We start from the raw sequence: 17,965 nt of genomic DNA on the forward strand, positions 1-17,965 counted from the left end.
GTGGCAGAAGCTGTCCGCAAAAAGTCTGGAATGCTGAGTTAGCCATATATTCCTGTGGATTATGTTATCTTTGCCACAGAACACTACCTCTCCTTTGACTTGAAGCCTTTTGGAAGGAATCTCTAACATTTCTTCCCCTTGTGGCATTTACAGCCTCAGTCTAAAAAGATCCATTCTTCTTTGTATTCACATACAATTAATCTGAGATTAACTTTGCCACAAGTAGGTGTCTGATAGCAACTGTCTTTTTTCCTGTATGTTAAAGAAACAGTTCTTAATATTCATACTCAAGTCTAAGCATAATTGCAACAGTTAATGACATCTGAAAAGCTTTGCTCTACAAAACTGGCTTGAACATTCAGCTGAACAGCCATTGAAAAAATATCTTAAAGAAAATTATTTCCTAGGCTTCACCCACTAGATGAAAATCACTGATGAAAACTGATCAGAAAATATACATGCAGAGTTTGGTTTCTAGAGAAGCTCCACATGATTTTCCCTCAGAAGTGCTTCAGACGAAGAAAAAAGCAATTGAGCTAAGGTCTAAGTTTGGAAGTAAGCAGCAGGAAAGTCCACCTTGTACGTGTTGATCATCTCACTCTTGAAACAGAAGAGATGGAAATCAATGTAATCATAGTTCTTTTTCTCAATCAACCACCACTTTACTGAGTTGCCTGGATGGAACAGCTTAACTTTTAATAATAATTCAGGGAAGAAAATTTAAAAGTTCTTGTCCTGATGAGAAAATGAGCATAGGTGAGTTCTACCAAGAATCCCGGTTTTTCTCCTGAATTGGGATTTTCATGCACATTCCTCTCCCTTTGAAATTTCAGTTATATGACAGATATCAGACTGAAGATGGTCCCTTCCTTCCTCTTCCTCTGACACAGGTAATTTCTAGCTACTATTTCTGTTCAGCTCTTGGTGTACCCATGCTTCAGTGGTTCACAGGCTACATGAAAAACTGTTTACTTAAAGTAAATAAATTATTACTTTTAATTCCAAAAAGTGTTCGATTTTTTCTTCCAGTAGACCAAATCAGGGCTACTGAATACTGTAGCCAAACAGTTGAAATAACAAAAACCAGGGGAAAATAAGCTTCTTAATCTGTTCTGCCAGTGCAGAGACCCGCCATCACAAACTAATTCAGAGAGGCAAAGAGCAAAAACACATTGTCCCCATTACTTTTAAACAGGGTACCTATTCTTAGAGCAAATGCGGACCATAGGACCTTCCAATAAATTCTTCTTCAGAGAAGTCAGGGTAGGCCATCAGGGAAGGGCAAGATAATAGGCAATTTATTAGTTCAAGAATGGAGCAGCTACTCCCATTGCTTGACATTCAGTGTTTCACATGAAATATCAATCAACACATATCAGCTGTTGAATATGACACCAAGTTGTCCACAGCACATAATTTGTTCTGTGTTTACTTGCCAGATTTTCCACTGTCAGGGTGCATAGGAGTCTCTTGATGCCTTAAGTTTTAGCTTTCATATTTTTCAGATTCTGTACTGCTTTACTGTGTGACTCTGAACTTCATATAAAGTGTTAGTAAGTTCTCTTCACAGCTTAGTTAGACAAAACAATCCTTTTCTAGCCCAAGAACCAAGGGCACCATTACAGCTTCAGGTCCAAAAAAAGTATAAACAACAGTGAACTGAAGAAAGCAAACTGGGAGGATGGAACTTCATTACCTGAAGCTGTAATTGGATAATTATCCCCAATATGTAAATTGACCAAAACGTATAAAAGTGTGAAAACTTGTGACTAGTTGTCCACCTTGCATCCATCTTGGGTCCATCTTGGGTAGACCCACAGCCAGAATCTTGTACTGCCCAAGGTGTATCCTTTGAAGGCTTTTCAATAAATAGCTACTTTATTCCTTTAACTCTGTCCAGCCTCTATTCCAGGGAGCCTCTCAAGGCATCACTCTGACCACCATGTATTTTATTTGCTGCAATGATTTGCCTTCTTTCATATTTATAGGCAAAACCAAAGAATAAGGCACCTTTTGGACAGACACCTTTTAAATTCAGGAGCTTTTCTCCCCAAAATACAAAAGACATATGCAATGCATTCATTAGATTCTTACAGGAACATTGTACACTGCAGCCTTTGAATGCCATTGTAGAAAAGAGACATTACTTTGAAATCTTTAAGTACAGTAAGGTATTAACAGGTCTTCCATTTCCAAATTGTATTTAAAAAAAAAAAAAAAAAAATCAACCTAATTTAAGAAGAGGAATAATATGATGAATCTAAACTCAAAAGTTGCACAAGCAGCCACAGCTACCCATAATGCCATAGCAATATAAACGTTCAACTTGTTTTCTAAATCTGAATATGCTGCTGCAGCACTGAGGAAAGACCTAGAGTTCAGACTGTGACAACTGACTAACCATAGGTTTATTATTATTACACGTTTGGTTTCTCCTGCATTTACTCATGCAGTACATCTATGTATATCTTCTTCAAAATTATACTTTAATGTTCAAGACTGTTGGTAACTCAGTGAAAGAAAAGCAAACACTGAAGAGATGATGAATTCCAAATAAATATGCTGTTATTACATGTCGACTTTCATTAACTCCACATTATGAAGCTCTGTATATTTGATTGCCTTTTGAAACAACAGCTCAGGAGTTTTCTGGAAAATGGCTTCACTTCATTTTTTTTCCTAAGATGGCTGTTTTACCACTGAAAATCTACCAGAATTTTTCAATAGACAATATAGAGCATAATATCGCTTGTAGGCTTGTTCTCTTGATGAGACACTAAAACCAGAATTATAGCTGAAGACAGATTAAATCAGAAACAAAACAAAAGTTAGTATTGATGCCAAGATCAGAAATCCAGATAAAAATTTTTGTAAGTCACTTACCATATTTATTGATGATACAGGGCCAATGCTGTTGACATAAATGTCAACATCAATAACTGTTGGTTTTACTGTGAAGAAAAAAAAAATATTTTGCAGACAATATAAATAACCAGTTTAAATACTTTTTTCCCCCAATAACCATAAGATCTTTTTTCGGGTACAACTACTGAGAAATAAGGATAATGTATTTTTAGGAAAATGTGGTTCTATTCCTCCTATCCATCAAAAAATATTGCCATAAATTAAAACCTGTACCATTTCATTATCACAATTCCAATTTGTCTCAGCAGCAATTTGTTAAAAAACTTTCAGTGCTTGGCACAGTAACTCAAAGTCAAGCTCAGACCTAAGATGTCTGACATGAAAGTAGAAATAATGCAGCATTATTACTTTTTCCCTTTGCCTCAACATTCAGGTCCTTTAGCCTTTGTTGTTCCACATCAAAACAATCTTTCCACATTTCTGCACCTCATCAGCCCCAAAATCATTCTAACTTAGAGTAAAATCGCTATGAAATCTAATTAGCTAAACTTAAGAAACTCATTTCATTCAGTCCACACTGCCTTTGCACTCTTTCATTCCAAGGCTTTTGAATTTGATTTGGTTTAGTCAATGCACATTTCTCATATGATCTTCCATGTTTTCAGGCTTCCAGGACTTAGTAAACCAAGACAAGCTCTGTATTCCTTTCTTTTGCTGATACTACTAGGATTTCTCTTTCTTTCAGCATCTTTGGTGTCAGTGTAGGGTTAGGGTTAGGGTTAGGGTTAGGACATTATTGAGCTCTAATTGGCAACATAACCCAACTCTAAAGTAATACCACTCTTACACTGGAAGAGACATTAATTTTTTTACTTATACTCCTGTTCTTCCAACCCCACAGATTATACATTAAGCTCTAAATTGAGATAAAAATTAGTGGCTTACTTTCTCCAGACTTAGCTGACTCAAAACTAAGTACAAAGAATAAATGCCGTTTTAACATGCAAATTGAGAATTGATGCAAACTTGCCCCTTGTAACCAATAGCTTCTGTTGGACATCTTTCTTTTCCACAGAAGCACCTTCTTCTCTACATTGTTTTCAAAAATCTCCAGAGAGTGTTCAAACCACTGAAGTCTGGGAACTATGTTGGACTTGGACTTTTTTCACTAACCCCCAAGCCTCCTAGAATGAGGAAATGAAGGCATATCAGCCATTCAAAACTCAGAAAGCTTTCCCCTGGGAAGCTACTGAGCAGAGAAGTGCGGAACAGCTAAATACCAAGGTTCAGTTGGAAGCTTCTCTCTGATAACTATCAGTCAATCGGTGTAAAGCCATCTGGCACAAAGCTGAAGATAGACAGGAATTTTTACATGTTAAGATGAATATTTTTTGCCTGCATCCCCCAATTTCAGACTATCAAAGAGGTGTCAAGTGGTTTTAAAGTACTTGAAAATTTAGATGGTTATGAAAAAAAGGAATGTGCACACCGGCTTGTCCTGTAAGACTTTGCTATGTACGTATCATTAGGAAGGCTATATCCCCTGTTGCAAAAAACAGACATTAAACTGGGTACAAACAGTGATTAAAGATGATAACCATTCTCTCTAATTCATTAAGTAACACATACTTCTTGACTGCATATGGTCAGAACACTCAGGATTATTTAAGGTCATGGTTTCAAACTCTCTGAAGTACTGGCTGATAAACTTGGATCTCCCCCTCAGCAAAACAAAATGTGAATTCAGCTGAACAAGCTCAGCTGATTAAAGCAATTCCAATTGTACTCAGCTAATAACTAAATAGGAGTCTAGCAGCTTCTGGTAATGAGTTGCCTCAAAATGCAGTAATAAATATCATTACACAGGAATTGGTAATAGTGAGGAACTACAGCTAGCTTTTTCATCAGAATAGCATTCATGGAATAAAGAGCTCTGAGCTTTACAGGGTTTATGCATGTGCCTAGCTGGAAGTTCAAGGCTAAGGAGTTTTGATGACCATTAATGGCGCTAGACTTAAGGATGCGAATTAGCATGCAACTGAATCTTGGAATCTTGGCAGGACCAGGAACAAAATTCAGGACCAGAACACAGTGTTTGGAATCCGTTGGTTTTTTGGTGGTTGTTGTTGTTTGTATGTTTTTGTTTTTTGTTTTTAATCATTGCAGTTAAGTATATAAATAGAATATGAGGTGATAATTTCTCCTGAATGTGCTGGACCAAATTCTCTCATGGGGAAAAAAAAAAAAAAAAAAAGCGCTGTTTGTTAATGCTAAAGAGAATTTGATCTTACAGTAAAGGTCTAACCTTGAAACAGAACATTAAACAACAGTCAGTTCTTCTGTCAGACATTTTCAGTGAAATTCAAATTGAAAATAAATAATAAAAAATATAGGTAAGCTATTATACGTGTTCAAATTAAAAAAAAAAAAAAAGGATTGAAAGTTTATTTGAATTATTTTATTTTCCTAGGCAGAGGTAAAAAATACAATTGTAATTTGATTGTATAGCAAATGTGTGTTCAGATTTTAAAAGAAAAGACAGAAGAGCATAGTTCTTGTTGCATGTGGTCTTCCATGGATATAAACACATACAAACAAACAAAGATTTATCAGGTATAAAGTTTAGATTCATTATCATAAATTATTAATTCAAAAGACCAACAAAAATGAAGCAAAGTTTTAAGATTACTTCCTCCAAAATGCATTATGAAAAAGGAAATAACTGAGTCTTTAATTTATCATGTCTGATTAGAAAGAATTCACCCTAAAATGCTCTTAAAATTAAACTGAGTTTCATGGAAAGATGAAATAGCCACACTGTCACAAAGTTGTGCCAGATGATCCACCCTTCCAACAATTCTGTGATTCTGCAACTTCAATGCCTGCTCATTTTTCTGTATACTGCATACATTTGTAAACTCTCAGTTCATGAATGAATTCAAGCCACACATGGAGTCCCTGAGCTGCAGATGGAGCTTTTTTTCTTGCACTAGAAGAGTCCTCACAGTATTGTTGAGAGAACAATGAAAGTGTTAATACCTCACTAAAAGCTGACAATAAGATTAAATATGGATACTCAGCTTCATTACTGTTTTTTTCTTGGTATAAACCCAAGATAGTTCTATAGAGCTGTCAGAAACTTAGAAAAATTACTGGCAGAACCATGTGTATGCAACATGCAAGATGGCAATTAAAGGTTGTCAACAAATGTACCAGCCTTATCAAAGTTTTTTGAAATACTATTTAATGTATGGCAATAACTTTTCTTAAAAGACAATGCAAGTACATCTGAGTAATTGCAGTGTTATGCTGCTACTCAGCGCTACCTAAGGTAATCTAGCTGCTTATCAGAGTCATTTAATCTTCAAACATGCTGGCTTTAATTGGGAAGAGGATTTATAAAGCCAGCAAAATGTTTTTAAACAAAAATAAGTTCATCTGACCCAAATGCCCTGGCTTTGAGACAGACAGTGTTTATATTCCAGCCAGCTTTGTAACCAACACATTGCAAAGACACTACCAACAAGTAGTGCCTACAAACTTTAAAAAAACCTGACAGTTCAAAACACACCTAGGACAACTATGGGATTCATCTAGTCCTGCATTATGGATATACACTGGTGAAAAAAATCCAGTACCTGAGCTTGAATCTCATTAAAATCCATGAAGACATCACTGGTGGCCATACATGAGTTGATCATATGTATAAAAAACTCCACAGATAAATCAGGGAAATTTTAAAAAACTATTGAGTAAATCAAAAGAGGGAAGGTTGTACAATTTCATGTCATGTAGGGGAAAAAATCTGCAAAAACGTCCTGTAGTTTTATTATGCCTATTTACTACTCTGAATTAGCCTGTGTTTTAAATTATCTCTTAATTTTTGATAGTTTTCCACTATTCAGAACTGATGCTTATTTTATGAATGAAACCACTTTTCCTCCTTCAGAAAGCTTCCTCCACATTTGAAGTCTGTCCAAATAGCACTAAAGTTAATGCATAAATCATAAAAGTTTAGAAATATTTTTAAAATTTTAATATTGAGAAGCATTTTTTACAAGCTCAATTAAACAGACTATGTATTACTGAGTTCTCATAAATTTTAAAATAAAATTATTTTTTGTTGAGAGTTAAACTTTCTTACATTGTTCAACCAGCTCCCAGGTTTATTCTGGTCTTACCCAACACAGCAGTGGTAAAAAATGTTATAGATCAATATATACACATTTATAGAAGCAAAGCAACTAGAACTAGATTTTTAAAAGGCACACAACTACATAAAAATCACAATATGATCTCTGTTCAAGAACTACAGGGCTGCTTGAATTCTGCCCAAATTTCACAAGACTTCTGAACGCAACTGACTAACAAGATTGGCTCTGCACTAATGAGATTTTTTTTATATTGCTCTGTAATGATATTTTACATTCTCTCATAACCACATAAATTGCTATTTTTAAATTGGGACAAAGCTGTAATAAATCATTACACAGTTATCAGTAACTGTAAGAGTAGTGATTATAGTGTTAATTTTTACTTTGCATTAATGATTATTACTATTCTAATTTTCCTACATGACCTTCTGGCAACATCTATTTACCTAGATATTACTATAAAACAAACTGCTATGCCAACAAGTCACTTCTCAAGACTAAATACATTCAGGTAACATATCTCCATTTTACAACAAATTACCACATTTGAAGAAAAACCTGGGAACAGGAAGAGTTAAGCCACCATCCCTGGAGGTATTTAAAAGATGTGTGGATGCGGCACTTATGGACATGATTTAGTGCTCGATTTGGCAGTGTTGAGTCAAGGTTTGGACTCAAAGATCTTAAGAATCTTTCCCAACCTAAATTATTCGATTATTCTCTTCTACAATGCTATGGATCTATCAATGAGGAAAATTAAAAACCCTCATTCTTCCTGCATGAAGGAGAACAGGCTTGAAAACGGATAGATGTCAAAGTCCTCCATTTGCTACAGACACAGGAGCTCTGACAGAAATGACATCCATATGTTTTAGGTTCAAACTATCAAAACAGAACTGTAAATGAAAATCAAAAGAAGAAAGAAAGTTTTGATTAAAGCAATACCAAGATGAGAACACAGTCCTCTGAAAACAGTATTTTTTTTACGTGCTAGGTTTGGTTGTCATTTTGTCCAGGAGCGTGAATGACAGTGTGCACATAAACGGACTCCCTCAATTAACTACAAATCACTTTTATTCTTCATTTCCCACCATAACTATCAATCAACCTTCACTACTTTCATCCTTCATTTACCATTCTCTAATGCACAAGCCGTAATTTTTCAAGTATTATGTTGTGGAATGAAAACTGTAGATCGTAATGGTTTATTTTTCAGAGATTGTTTTTCAATCAAGCCCTACAGCTTTAATTTTTGTTTTACTTATATTCATCAGAGGGGAGAGTTCCTGTGTGATAGAATAGAAATTGTTCCTGCAAAGTCTGGCAAGACAGCAACCAGGGTCTGGATGAACAATAACAGCCATAAGAAAACTATACAGACGTAAAAATGAGCAACAATATTTAAAATAGTAGATGGAGACCATAATATGTCCCTGTTTAAAGATGGCAGAACAGTTAATTTGTGCCGTGACCTCAAAATGGCAACTAACAGTGAACATCTTTGCAGATTACAAATACTTGCTAAGAAACCTCTTTAATGCCAGCATAATCTGGGTAATCGGAGAAGGACGGGTAAAGAAGAAAAGGATTTTCTTATGCAATTAGTAGCTTAGACTTTCCCTAACTCTTACCTAACTTTCAACTCATGGTATCCCGAAAGTTTATATGCTATACTCTCATGATCCCCTCAGATTAAAAATTATGATAGTGAAGCTACAGAAGAGAGAATAAGTAACAGCAGCTTCTACATTTAGTTTTGTGTGTGACAGATAAGACTAAGACTTAGACAAACATTAGCTGTCAACCAAACTTTCCTACCTACAATGCTATTCAAGAAAAAAAAAATTCCATTTGTGTATGCATCAAGCCACTTCAGCAAATAGTCACTGTCAAGAAAAAAAACAGTAAATAAAAACTATTTGTCTAAATTAATTATTTACATTCACATGGAGAAGATTGTATTTTAAGGGAGCTTGCTGTTTGGCAGTTGGGTAAAAGGCCTCTTTCTCCAACACACAAGCAGTACTTTTATCCAACCCAATAGACTACGCACAAGACATAAGTATTGCAAAGAAACAAGTGGCTTCTTAGAAATGAGAGAAAGGAGCATTTTATATAGGCAAGGAACTGCATTACCTGGGGTAAATTATGGGGCAAATTCAAAAGAGTGTTTGAATACTAAAATATTTCTATATATTGAAGTAGACTAAGCTTCAAATTAAAGTGCTGCTTTCCAGTGTTTGATTTAAATCGGGTGATCTAAACAAAACAAAACAAAACAAAAAAACAAACAAACAAACAAAAAAATCCACACCAAACTCTTGAATAATTGGAAAAAATGAAACTGGGTTGCTTTGGGGGAGTTTTAGGCAGAAACACTGAGTTGCAGGGCCTCACGCTCAATGCATTGGACTAAAATTTCTCTACTTATACTTTCAGTATGGCACATTAAAATTTTACCTGAGAAAAGGATGAATAAAAAGTAGGATGTTTCCCCTGAGGGTTGAAAAGCTGTGACCCAAAGCAGGTCAGAAAGCCAAGGTAGAAATTCCCTTGTACTCAGTCCATGGTTAAGTGATAAGAAAAGCAGAATTCAAGCATGAGGAAAGCTCACTGTCAAGATCCTGTCCTAATCAGAGTTGCTCCCATGCAAGATTTTAAAAGAGCCTATATTCAATGCACTGGACCAGCACCAAACCAAGACTACATAAACAACCTATTTATTTATGTAATCTTCCAAAACTCAAACATGCATCACAAAAATCTGAAACAGGTATTTTGGAGTGTTCATAGCGTAGTTTACCCCTCATTTTCTAACCTTGCTATTAATATTCTAGAAATGTTTGTGGCCAACAGTGCAAGAGAAAGGATCAGTTCCTGAAAATGGTAGAGAATTAGAACTGCAGAATCAGAAGAAATCCCTTCCATCATCCCACCTAGAACAGATATTGTTCTCGTTGTCATTGGACAGCAATCCTTTCTTCAGGAATATTCCTCTTCTTGAGAATTTCCAGCTGGATGGCTAAATCAGAACAAAAGTCTCTGGAAGGAAGGTAATCCACTTCTATCCCACCAAAAAAGAATAAAAAAGGAAGTATCAGTGATAACAATGAAAGCATTTATGATTTTTTTACTTATGATTTTTTTCATTGAGCTCTCACTAGATTCAGCCCTGTTTCCTACTTAGCCACAGCGCTCCATGTCCTCAACAACAGGTTATTCAAGTTTATTCTTCTTTATAAATCTAAATTAGACTAATCTCTGCAGTGCCCAGTACTACAGAAGTTGGATGCAGGACTATGGCTTTCCCCTCATAAGTGCTGCCATAAGGCAAACAGAATTTAGCCCATCTCTCCTTCTCACACACTCTACCTTTACACACAAGTTGGCTTTACAGGTACAGCTGTCGGTAATCAATCCTGAAGCAATGAATGTCTCTCTAAATACTTCATGTTATAAGATGCCTGACACTGTCTTGTAGGCCAGCACAAAAAAAAAAGAAAAAAAAAAGACTTGGAGCAGAAAGTAGTAATTTGACCTGGCATGACACTTCACAGCTTTCTCTGCACTGTGATCTGGAAAATATTTTGATCTGTCAGGCAATATGGAACCCTCTGTCACCACATATGGGGAAACCTAGCTGGAGCTAATTTAAAGAGCATCAGGTGTGGCAATCAACAGCTAGCAAAAATAACTTGACAGCCTCTGTGGTAACCGTCTGTGGTGCACTTCAGGGTTCATTTCTGTGCGACATGGTAGGAAAGCAGGTCAGACAGGAGAAAGGTTGTGATACTGCTTCAGAACTCAAGATTTTCATTAGGATTGTACCCGGAAAAGAACACATCCCTTAAAAACCAACAGAGTTGTTTCCTCTCAACCAACAGATTTGCTACTTGTACACACTGAGAAATTGAATAAATTAGTTACAGAGAAAACTTTTAACTGCTTTAAAAGAGAGCTGCTGTTAATGCTCCCAAGCAGCACAGTAAAGCACATCAGACCAGACTTAGTTTTCTGTGTTTGCTGATTCAACTGAGCCCAGCTATTTGTACCAGCTATGCTTGTACAAACCTACTCAGGGTAGTGAGAGCTACACAGAAGTATGGCTAATGGTTACAAAGATACTGGACAAGTAAAGAAAGCCAGCATGACTCTCAAGACAGCTTGAACTGGTGGAGTCAGAATATTACATATTCCATATTGGGCGTATAAATACATCGTAAAAATAGGTGACCACCAGAGGCTGCAGAGATCAAATCATTTTAGAGGATCCAAGAGGAAACCATGAGTTACTGGGAAGGATGGCAGGAAGGAGGGAAGGAAGGCGGGAAGGAAGGAAGGCGGGAAGGAAGGAAGGAAGGAAGGAAGGAAGGAAGGAAGGAAGGAAGGAAGGAAGGAAGGAAGGAAGGAAGGAAGGAAGGAAGGAAGGAAGGAAGGAAGGAAGGAAGGAAGGAAGGAAGGAAGGAAGGAAGGAAGGACATTAGTGTTTGTTGAAAATGCCTCAGAGCAGACTGGTGAAGCTTTCTTCAACATATGTAATTCAGAGGCCTCCTTAATGTAATAATACATGAGAGAAACAGAGGATGCACCACGCAGTAGAAAGAGCCTTACTACTCTGCCATTCTAAGTCTAATCTAGTGTGAGAGTTTTTCCCTCCCACTACTAATGGCACATTTCAGAAACCTCTCATATACTAACTTTTTGATGGGTAAGGTAACTTTCACAAGGAAAAAAAAGCATGTAAGTTTCCACACATAAGTTCACTCAGGGAATGTGACTGGAAAACATTCTACCTTATTTCACTGTTACAAATTTTCTAAGAAAACTTATATTCCATATAAAGTTAAGCTTGAAACAATGTAGGGTTCTGAAGATAGCTTTTATTTTCCAGAGCTTTGTTGTGGTTTAAAGTGTCCATTAAGGAAGGGGAGAAGGAAGATTTCATTAAAGTAAACTGACTTTGAAGGAAATATGTTTTGCCATCTGGAATTTAATTCACCTGTGTTTTGCTTCATTTGCTTCATTGCTGGCCTTTCTTTTGTTTGTTTGTGGGTTGTTTTGGTTGTGTTTTTTTTTTCTTTTTTTTTTGTGTGTGTGTGTGTGTGTGTGGTGGTTTTTTTATAGTAACTGAAATTTTAAATCTGTCAATCAAAGAAAAAAAGGGCAATTACAAAAATATGGTTTATCACTCAAACTTACATGAAACTGAGAATTTTTTTTTAGTTGTAATTATCATCATTCTTTTCTGTGTCTTGTTGGTTTGCCTAATATTTCTGTTTTCATTTTATTAATAAAGAGGAAGAAAAATTTCAGGGCCAGAACCTGATCCCACTAAATTTCAGGATCTAAATCGACATGAGAGGAAAAAAAGCATACTTGCAGGGCAGCAGGTCTTACTGCATGTAGAAAATTATGCATACATTGAACAGGTCTCCACTTCAAAGCACTTTGAAACAAAACACAGAATTCCTGCCTATGAAAGAGATGTAGAGACCTTCATATTTCTGAATCGGTTTCATTTTTTTCTAGGATTGGTGCCTTTCATACCACACAAGAGACCTAACTATCTCAGATCTATAATTTTAGCTGGTAAAAAAATAGGTGAAAAGATGTTTTACATCATAAAACACTTTTCATTTTGATCTAATCAGTACACTGTTATTAGTTGTTCAGTATGAAGTGCTTTCTTTTTCCTTTTTTGTTTTCAACTCAAAAAGGCATGTATTTTTTGCGATATAATGGAAACTTTCCAGATGCCACCAATAAAATAAAAACCCCCAAAAGCCATGATATTCATGGAGACAAGAACTCTGCCAAGTGTGTGGCCACAGGGGATGCAGTCAGGCATTCCCCTGCTGGTAGAACACCGCTTTGTTCCCAAAGATCAAAGGCCCCTTTTAGTGAGACAGGTCCTGTTAAGGTATCACTTTTCCAACAGCCTTCACAGGTTAATTGTTTTGCCTAATATTTAGGCTGTTCAATACACTTCTTAAAAATCCTGGCTTGGAACCTTGCAGGTGATGCCTGAAGTGCTGAGTGTAGATTGTGTCTATGATCTGAGCTGTAGTCATTTACATGGAAGCTGAGGCCAAGTATAGATCAGGAATAGGGGAAAAAAAAGTCCTAATCTTAAATCCAAGCAATGACCTACACACTCTTTACAGTGGTTTAGATGTGCATGGGTGATAGAGGAGGAAAGAGGGTTGCTAAATGTTCACAGTTCACTCACTGACGGCTGTACTGCTGGCCTGGAGGAGATGTGATTGCTGACAACATCAATGCCCATAATATGGCAAAAGGGCACTCAGAATATGCCTGTACCAGGTAGGCCTCATACACCTGAGCTAGCCAAAATATTATTTGCCCTGAGAAGGATGAAAAACCACGGAGAAGTCACTGCCTGTGCCAGCATGCACTTTGATACATTTTATTTGCCACAGTCTTCTCCTTCTCTCCATGGTTTTTGGTTGCAGAAGTGTCTTCCCAAGTGATCTGAAACTGGCAAATCCTAACCTTAGAAAGTGCAGAATGTTTCCTTGGCCTTTCTTACTGCATTCAGAACGAAGATAATTTTCTCAGGACCATAGCTAAAGCTACACACTGTTAGAAATAGTGGATTTGCAATAAAGGATTGAAAAAAAGAGTGAAGAGCAGTGTGACATGAAATGGTGAGTGTCCCTGCAGTACCCAGCAGTACCGTGCTAATGTAAAGGCCTTATGTAGTAGTTGACTGTATATTAATCCTGGATTTAACCCTCAGTATTGGCTGAACTTCTGCTTGATTCTGAGAATTACTTCTCGCTTCTTCTACTGGTCCACCCCATGCTTCCACTAATTTCCAAAACATGCATTTTCTTATTGTATGTTCTATGTTACCTGGTACACTACCTTTTTTCCTTGTGCTCTAGCTGGTATTTATTATGCTTTAAAGTATTTGTATTGATACTGAGACCTTCAGGACAGCAAGGCAATCCTGTTGCCAGGACATGTCAACCACCCTGTTTGGAGGATAACTGGCTCCCAGATGGAAAGGAAGATGTGCTTGTGTGTAAGGCACCAGCCAGCAATTCAGGGAAGTTATCTGTAATGCCTGATTCTCTAGCATTCCCCTTGTCTTCTCCTTGCCAAATGTGACAGCTCTGCAACTTCAAAAGGGCAATGTTATTTATCTGCATCAAAGGTAGAAGAGGTGCAAAGAGGCACCAGGGGAGGAAGCAGTGATAAACTAACTTCTGTAGCATTTGAACAACACCCAGCTCAGGTTCTGAAACAGCCAGATTGCTATCAAAGACAAAAAATGGCCTAGGACCAAGATGCTTGGTAGAAATAGATGTAGCTGAGAACTGTAAAATCTGTTTGATACATGAGGAGCAGGGTAATTTGACTCCTTTCTCTAAAAGAGGATTCACAAAATATGGAGAGACAAAAGGAATTATTTTGGTAACAATGACTTCCCAGTGCTGTAAGATATATCTGACCTCTACTGATTTTATGGCAACTGACATGGGGATTTTGAGTGATTACTTCACCCCACATAAGCATAATGTAACTTACTCTGCCTTAAGTCAGTGATCTGAGGATACAGTATACAAAATAAATCAAAAAATTTGTCTGAGACCATCTTCCAGATGTTGATATGTGTGGGAAAGTGCATTAAAGCACCTCTCCATCAGATATTAAAGATAGCTAAATCCAGCATGACAAACTAAGTAGAGAGAGATAAATGTCACTTTATGACAAAAACAGACACACCTATCAAATATGATCTTTGTAAATGCTATGGAAAATCAAAGTAATAGCTACAAAAAAGAACCAAACAGACCCTTTCTTTCATACCACAGGATAGTCTTTTTTTTTTCTTTTTTTTTCTTTTTTTTTTTTCCTGCAACAGTTGCATTATTGTGTAGCTATGAGACACTAATAATTATCATGATGAATGCATGGTTCTTACTTCCCTCTAAACTGATCCAAAGAGATCATCCAGAAAATGTATCAATACATGTGCCATTAGCAAACAATAATCTCACTTCTAATCAGCGGTAGGAATTCTCCCTCTAATCCATGCAAATATTTAGGAATAGCAAATTATATTAGGTGACTGTTTTGAGTATTCCCCATTCTCAGTCTGTTCTGAAGCACATGCAAGGTGCAGTAGATATGACAATTTCTCTCTGATTTCTGTCACGCAAACTTGCTGTGAACAAACTGAATAGCAGTTGTGCTACAGCCATTATGCTCTAGGGATGAAAACCAGGAAAAAAATGGCATAACTACAATAGGTGGAGCACAAAAACCATAACCAAAACAAAACAAAACAAGCCCACAAAAACAAACAAACAAACAAACAAAAGCAAAACAAAAACAAACAAAAAAACCCACAAAAACAAACAAACAAAAAAACCCAAAAAACCCCCAAAACAAAACAAACAAACAAACAAACAAAAACACACAAAAAAACAAACACCACCACCCAAACAAAAAAATCCCCAAACCCCACAACTGGTTTGAAACTTCACTATACAAATTAAAACAATAAAATAGCTCAAGATGGTTATATGCAGGTACCTACTGGCTCTTATTTAAATTTTATTCTTATATGTAGTAGTGCCTACCACAAGACGCTTTGATTCAATAAGATTTCTTTTGGAGATGTCTGCTGGTTTGTGGAAGATCAACCCTGGAATTGCCCTATACACAGGTAAATCCCAGAATGCCTTCTTCTCGGCATTAAGGAACATAACTTTCAGGATCATATTTTGAAGAGAATAGATTCACATTCTTTTGCTGAGTCCTACTTTTTTAATATGCTGAGGTTTTGTTTGCTTCTCAGAGTGTGAGATTTTCAGTGTGGACTGGATGACAAAAGAGGTCTGTATGTTCCTCCCTCTGCCAAAGACCTCCTGAATACTTAAGAACTAGCCCTTCCATATACTTACAAAAAGTCTGTACAAACCAAACAGATTTTAGGACCCTAAGCTACCTCCAGATTCCCTTGTGAGAGTTAGCATTTTTAAAATACTGACTTGGAAATTAACTTCAGCCAAAAAAACCCCCTTAATCTACATTTCCCCAGATATTTGTGCACACTTCCAGAATATATTAACATCTTCTTTGCACCCGGAGAAGCTTATCCTCACTTGTGCAGAAAGAAGTACTTACTTCCAATATCTGGCCGCAGCTTTTTGTCATACTCTCTCAACAATTTGTTTAGTATGAGAGTCACATCTGTGTCTTGTGTTTTTGGAGCTAAAACCCATTTTTGGTTAGTTGTTCCATCTTCATATTCATCCTCTTCAACCTTTCTAGAACTGCAAAACAAATGAAACAAATAGATATTATTTTACATAACTAAAATCGGATGCAACAGGCTGCAGCAGGATGCAACAGGTACAAAAGCATTTTCCCATTAACAATAATTGAGTATCTGTGGATAGGTCATGATTGACAGTGGTTTAGAAGCTGTCTTCTGGAAGTGTCTTCAAAAAGTTATACTCTAGGAGATAATTAATACAGCTATCAGGGTAGTATTTTATATCCTGTATTTTAATGAACATATTCTGACTAGTTTACGATATACTTTTACAAAGAGCGAACATCTGCAGTATTACTTTATTAATACATCAAGACAACTGATTCATCTCTTGCACAAAGGCTAATAAGAGTATTAAAAATTCAGATCTGTTAATGCTTCCTGATAATTTTATCCTATTAATAAATTATTATATTCTCAGTGCTTGAATTTCAGAGTTTAATGTATTACAAGGCTTAGAATTGAGCTCATTCCTTGAATTTGAGATGGATTATCACAAGCACACAAATGCCTTGCATAAATTAATCTGAATTTCCCTGCAGCTTTAATAACTTTTTTTAAAAACAGTACTACACCAAGAGTTGCAACTTTATTCCTTTATAGGTGGATTGTGTTTATTTTAAGGGTATAATAATGCAAATGTGGTGAAACTAGTTTGGCCAGAAATCACAGCTAGAGCTATTTTCACACAAGACTAATTTCATTTGTGCAGCTTTTTGGGCACGGACTTCAAAATGCTGATTTTAAGATGCATCTTTTGGTATCTTAGAAACCAAACCTGTTTGATGCCTCTCACTGGAGAAAATCTATGACAGACTGAGATGAAGTTATTAGAAGAAAAGATAACCTCAGTGGTAGAAACTATGGAAGGAATCATGTCTTGTTTCAACCTGCAATTGCCCAGGAGATATGATATAATTTTACAACATTTTTACATTAACGTCAATAATTACGTGAGGTGCGAAGCAGTGGAGAAGGAGAGGCACCAGCCTTGTTTGTCCATGAGATGTGCTACACATGAGTGCAACTTTCTTTCTCTCCCTCTCCTTTTCTCTATAATGACACCAGTGTCTTTTAAAATACTCCAGTTGTCCAGAAGACTTGATAAACACTCTGTAAACATAAAAAAACCCTGATACAAATATAAAAATTTCATCACAGAGCATCATCAACCCTCACAATGCTCGAAGATCATTATTTGAGAATTTAATGAAACTTTAAACTGAAACTGCTCTACAGCCAATACGCTCCTAAGGATTAACCATGAATCACTTAGCACGACCTCAAAATTTGCAATTGCCCTAGGCACAATTTCTATATAAAAATAATTTTTAAACCTAGACCCTGAGGATTTTCTACAGAGAGCTCATATAACTGAGTTGCAAAAGCAGAGAAAACTTAAGATGAAATTTTGAATAGACAGCCACTACTTTTCTGGTTTTAGGCTGTATTTTCTAAAAACTTTATTTTTTTTTCTTTTTATAATTCACCCAATGAGTATTTTAAAAAGTCAAGAGGATTTTGGAAGGTTTTTTTTCATCAGATTCATGACAAGCCCTGTGTTTTAATGCTACTGTTACAGAACCATTGTCAGAGGAGGCATCATCTCCGAACATACATGACTGATATTTCTGAG

General features: G+C 36.3%; 1 protein-coding gene across 5 annotated transcripts in view; it reads right to left on the reverse strand.

Annotated features, from left to right (window-relative positions):
• Positions 1-17,965, reverse strand: part of LOC120749699 (gamma-aminobutyric acid receptor subunit gamma-3-like) — a 101,430-nt gene that overhangs the window by 81,474 nt on the left and 1,991 nt on the right. For all 5 annotated transcript variants that reach the window (XM_040057384.1, XM_040057381.1, XM_040057383.2 and 2 more), the window contains exons 2-3: positions 16,179-16,327; positions 2,884-2,951 (exon numbers count right to left, since the gene is read on the reverse strand). In XM_040057384.1, the coding sequence (XP_039913318.1) occupies positions 2,884-2,951; positions 16,179-16,327 (217 nt within the window). The remainder of the gene's footprint in view (positions 1-2,883; positions 2,952-16,178; positions 16,328-17,965) is intronic.

The sequence above is a fragment of the Hirundo rustica genome, chromosome 2 (genome assembly GCF_015227805.2).
Source record: "Hirundo rustica isolate bHirRus1 chromosome 2, bHirRus1.pri.v3, whole genome shotgun sequence".
NCBI classification, from domain to species: domain Eukaryota; kingdom Metazoa; phylum Chordata; class Aves; order Passeriformes; family Hirundinidae; genus Hirundo; species Hirundo rustica.